We start from the raw sequence: 5296 nt of genomic DNA, 5'->3' as shown, positions 1-5296 counted from the left end.
TCAGTTTGTAGGCGAAGGCGTTCTTTATATAGTGTCGGGTCTGGGTTTGAAGCGTACTTATCGTCAAGATCCTTAATCTTGCGGAGCAGCTCAGTGATTTGAATGGTCTCTGTCTTATTTAGGTTTGAAACAAAAGATATAAGTTGACCTCTAATATAGGCTTTAGATGCCTCCCACAGTATACCTCTTCTGATTTCTGGCGAGTCGTTCAGTTCGAAAAAACACTTAATTTGATCTTGTAGGAAATTCTTATAGCGGTCTTCTGCTAATAAGGCTGAGTTGAATCGCCATTGTTTAAGGGGTCTAGGTTGAGTGTCCATATTGATATCTACTGAGGTGGGGGCATGATCCGAGATTACAATACTATGGTAATTACATGTTTTGGTTTTGGAAAGTAGTCTATTGTCGAGAAGAAAGAAGTCTATCCGAGTGTAAGTGTGATGTACATGGGAGAAATAGGAAAATTGTTTAATTGTAGGGGAGGCATGTCTCCATGGGTCTGTAAGACCTAACTGTTTAGCGAAAGTATCAAGTGTTTTAGCTGAATTAGATAAGGGAGCCAGTTTGTTAGATGATCGATCCAGTACAGGATCCTGTACCAGGTTAAAGTCCCCGCCCATAATGATAAAATGGTTTCCAATGTTCGGAAATGATGTAAACAGTTTAGTCACATAAGAACTGTCATCCCAGTTGGGTCCATAAACGCTAGCGAGTATGACTGGGGTGCCTTGCAGCTTTCCGGACACAATAATATAACGACCAGCCGGGTCTGCTACAATTTGATTGAGTTCGAACGAAATATTTTTACGAATAAGGATAGCTGTGCCCCTGGCCCTTTCGTTGAATTTTGAATGGAAAATATGGCTGATCCAGCCTCTTTTAAGTCGTGAAATCTCTCTGTTGCGAAGGTGGGTCTCCTGAATGAAAAATATATCTCCTTTGAGGTTTTGCAAATGGGTCAAGACCCTCCCTATTTTAGTGGCGCTCCCCACTCCCCTCACATTCCATGAAACAAATCTAAGTGTATTACTGGCGCTTGTCATACCTCACCATGTCCAACTAGGAGAGCAGAACGGGCTGATGTATACACGCGGGTCAGGAGGGGGGCTGATGCATGATAACTGGAAACTGCAGAGAGTACTGGTAAGAGGGGGGGATGAAACAGAAGCGTGAGAGGAAGGAATGAGGAGATAAACAAACCCATAAAAACACATACATATAGAAAACACAACAGACTCACACACATACTCGCAGACACAACAACATACAACAATGCCAGGTGGGTTAAACCTGGGAACCACCTACAGGGCCATTGTCCCAGGACCTGAGAACCCCATTGTCGAAACTGAACCTTAAGTGTCCTTTTCACAGCAGTGCGCTGTCCTCGCGCCTGCGTGGACGTATCCATATCGGCTTCCGGTTTTTTCCACCTCCCGAGACCAATAGATTGGCTCCAACTGAGTCAGAACATTTTAAAGTGCATCAAAACTGCAATATATTTCCTCAAGAAACATAGTACCCAGTACTAAGATAACTTCAGAAAGCGAGAAAAATAACTTATAAAAGTGTAAACAACTCAAAAAACATATAGCAACCTAAAGTACAAGTGGTGCCATGTACATATACATATATACACACACCTATATACATATGTATACATACATACACACACACCCATGCATGAACGTGTATACCATCATGGGTGTGTGGGTAAGGAATAACAGTAACCAACCAAGAGATAAGTAGGTCAGCGGTTAGGTCAAATACCAACAGAAAAAGTTAACCACAGTGTAGAAATATATATCTATTAGAACATGTTAAATAAATGTAAAGGGGAGACCAAATAATTTGCGTGTCGATGTAGCAAAATAAAACATAATTACCAATATTGCGGGTTGTTTAAACAATGCTGATAAATGTATATTAACCAGGTTAGCTCTAGAATGTCAGTATAATATATTAGCTGAAAGGTTAAACAAAGAGTGAATGAAAGTGGATCCAATGAGTGACCACCCAGATGTAATATTCACGGTCAGGCCTGGAGTTGGCGATATGTTAGGATGGTTAACCGTGATAAAGCAGGCAATGATTGTTAAGGTTGGTGCCGGCAGTGTGGGCTCCAGACATGGCTGCAGTTAGCCAAGCTAGCGCCGTCCTGCCATGCACTGTGGGATAGTCACATCGTATCAAACAAAGTTTCAATAAAGTCATACCAACTGAGATTACTCTTTTGAATGTTCTTGGCTGCGTTGATTGTGGGATTTGACGAAATCTTGGGCGTCTTTGAGAGATGCGAGTCGTCGTCTCTTTCCACCTTCGGTTGAAACCATTAGCTTGGCCGGATAGTGGAGTGCTGGTTTGAGGCCCAGATTGTAGAGATCCCTCATGACGTCCCGGTACACGGCCCGCTGTTCCAGTATTTCAGGGCAGTAGTCTTCAAAGATGTGTATCGGTGAGTCCTTGTACTTTAGTTTGCCCCTGCGTTTCCGAGCTTCCCGCACCACCAGCTCCCTCGTCTGGAATCGGTGGAAGCATATCACGATAGCACGCGGTCTCTCACCGGGGCCTGGCTTTGCTGTTAGCGAGCGGTGGGCACGGTCCAGCTCCGGGGTCGACGACAGCGTGTGTTCACCCAAGACTTCGACCAGCAGTTGAGAGAAGAACGTTGTTGGGTTTGGACCTTCGATGTTTTCGGGTACGCCGACAATTCTTGTGTTGTTCCGACGACTTCTGCTCTCCAAGTCTATTAGCTTAGCTTTTAGCCTCGCGTTCTCCTCGGTTACGAATGTTAGCTTGGTGTTCATAGCCAGCATATCCTGGCTGGTTGTGTCGGCAAACAGTTCTAGTGAGGAGAGACGCTTCTGGTTTTCCAGAAGTGTGGTCTGAATACAGTCCAGCGTGTTGTTGAGTTTGGAAAAGGCGGAGTTAAACTCCGACGAGAGAGAAGTCTTGTGGTCCGCTAGCATTGTAGTTAGCGTAGCCATGATGGTACTTGCCGCCAGATCCTCCTTCCTTTGCTCCTCCTTTTTGGCTCTGTTAGACATTTTCTCATTTAGCGCGAAAAGGTATTAGTACTATTAAAACGTTAGTAGCAGTTACTGCATTCAGTCGAGCTATACAGAATGGTAGGAGTGAAATTTGCGGGAGCGTGAAAAAAGTGCGACTACTCCATCTTGTCGCCAACCGGAAGTCCCATCTGTAATCTTTTAATGCTAGACATAGGGAGGCCCGAAAATAAAACGTTACAGTAATCGAGACGAGATGTAACGAACGCATGGATAATGATCTCAGCATCGCTTGTGGACAAAATGGAACGAATTTTAGCGATATTACGGAGATGAAAGAAGGCCGTTTTAGTAACACTCTTAATGTGTGACTCAAACGAGAGAGTTGGGTCAAAGATAATACCCAGATTCTTTACCGAGTCGCCTTGTTTAATTGTTTGGTTGTCAAATGTTAAGGTGGTATTATAAAATAGATGTCGGTGTTGAGCAGGACCGATAATCAGCATTTCCGTTTTCTTAGCGTTGAGTTGCAAAAAGTTAGCGGACATCCATTGTTTAATTTCATTAAGACACGCCTCCAGCTGACTACAATCCGGCGTGTTGGTCAGCTTTAGGGGCATGTAGAGTTGAGTGTCATCAGCATAACAGTGAAAGCTAACACCGTATTTGCGTATGATTTCACCTAGCGGCAGCATGTAAATACTAAAGAGTGCAGGGCCAAGAACCGAACCCTGGGGAACTCCGCACGTTACCTTAACATAGTCCGAGGTCACATTGTTATGGGAGACACACTGCATCCTGTCAGTAAGATAAGAGTTAAACCAAGACAAGGCTAAGTCTGACATCCCAATACGCGTTTTGATACGCTCTAATAAAATATTATGATCAACAGTATCGAAAGCGGCGCTAAGATCAAGAAGCAGCAACATAGATGACGCATCAGAATCCATCGTTAGCAATAGATCATTAGTCATTTTTGCGAGGGCTGTCTCTGTAGAGTGATTTGCCCTGAAACCGGATTGAAAAGGTTCACAGAGATTGTTAGACGCTAAGTGTTCATTTAGCTGCTGTGCGACAATTTTTTCGAGGATTTTCGAGATAAACGGTAGTTTACCAAGAGATCAGGATCGAGGTTAGGTCTTTTGAGTAGAGGATGAATAACCGCTTTTTTGAATGCTAGGGGAACAGTGCCAGAGGAAAGTGATAAGTTTATAATATTTAACACTGATGGACCTAATAATACAAAAAGCTCCTTGATAAGTTTCCCAGGAATTGGGTCAAGTAAACATGTTGTTTGTTTTGTCCCATTTACACATTTTAACAATTCCTCCAATGTTATTTCATCAAAGAGAGAGAAACTATTTTGGAGGGCAGTGTCCGTCGTATATACAGTCGTATCTGTGTTAAAAGAACCCAGTTGTAGCTAAGATGCATTGTCTTTAATCTCTTTTCTAATGAGTTCGATTTTCTTATTAAAGAAATTCATAAAGTCATCTGCTGAGTGGGTGGAGCTACTGGGAGGAGTACCTTGTTGGGTTAGCGATGCTAATAATAATAATAATAATAATAATAATGAATTGCATTTGTTACGCACTTTACATTTGTTAAAATCTCAAAGTGCTACAAAGTATTAAAAATAAAAATAGAAAGTAAGAATATATAATACAAAAATTAAAATAGAAATGAATCATGACACACACTAGATAAAACAGAAACATAGATAAAGTAGAAATAAGAGCCTGAAAGCACTGGATAAAAAACAGATAAGCAAGCAGTGCATTTAAAAACAAGAAGGCAGACAAATTAGATAAAAGCTGTGCTAAAAAGGTGGGTTTTTAGTCCCTTCTTAAAATGGTCGACCGACTGTGGTGCTCTAAGATGGTCGGGGAGAGCGTTCCAAAGTTCGGGAGCGGTCGAGCAGAAAGCCCGGCTACTGTACTAAACAAAAATTTAGGATCATTTTTGTTGAGGTGGATGAGATTTGAGTAATATTTAGCTTTAGCTGAGGTAAGCATACGTTTATAAGTTATTAAACTATCACTCCATGCTTGATGGAAAACCTCAAGTTTAGTCGCACGGCATTTGCGTTCCAGCTTTCTACATGATAATTTCTGGGCTTTAGTTTCTTCTGTAAACCATGGGGTACGCCTTTTAGGGGCCCTTTTTAGCTTTAGCGGTGCTACACTATCAATGGTGTCGCGCAGGGCGTCGTTAAAGTTGTTAGTGAGGTTATCAATAGAGCCCACATAATTTGGGAATGGTGCCATTACCGAAGGCAGTAGGTCAGTAAG

At 42.3% G+C, this 5296-nt stretch overlaps 1 protein-coding gene across 1 annotated transcript; it reads right to left on the bottom strand.

The window, feature by feature from the left end:
* Positions 1-334: 334 nt before the first annotated feature.
* Positions 335-3173, bottom strand: LOC133652531 (uncharacterized). The gene is made up of 2 exons (XM_062051379.1): positions 2214-3173; positions 335-1140 (listed from the first exon to the last, which is right to left on the bottom strand). The coding sequence occupies exon 1, from the start codon at positions 3042-3044 to the stop codon at positions 2223-2225; it is 822 nt and encodes a 273-aa protein (XP_061907363.1). The 5' UTR covers positions 3045-3173; the 3' UTR covers positions 335-1140; positions 2214-2222.
* Positions 3174-5296: the final 2123 nt, after the last annotated feature.

Source organism: Entelurus aequoreus, linkage group LG06, assembly GCF_033978785.1.
Source record: "Entelurus aequoreus isolate RoL-2023_Sb linkage group LG06, RoL_Eaeq_v1.1, whole genome shotgun sequence".
Classification (NCBI taxonomy): Eukaryota; Metazoa; Chordata; class Actinopteri; order Syngnathiformes; family Syngnathidae; genus Entelurus; species Entelurus aequoreus.
Note: the sequence above shows the minus strand (reverse complement) of the source record. Positions and strands in the feature narration are given on the sequence as shown.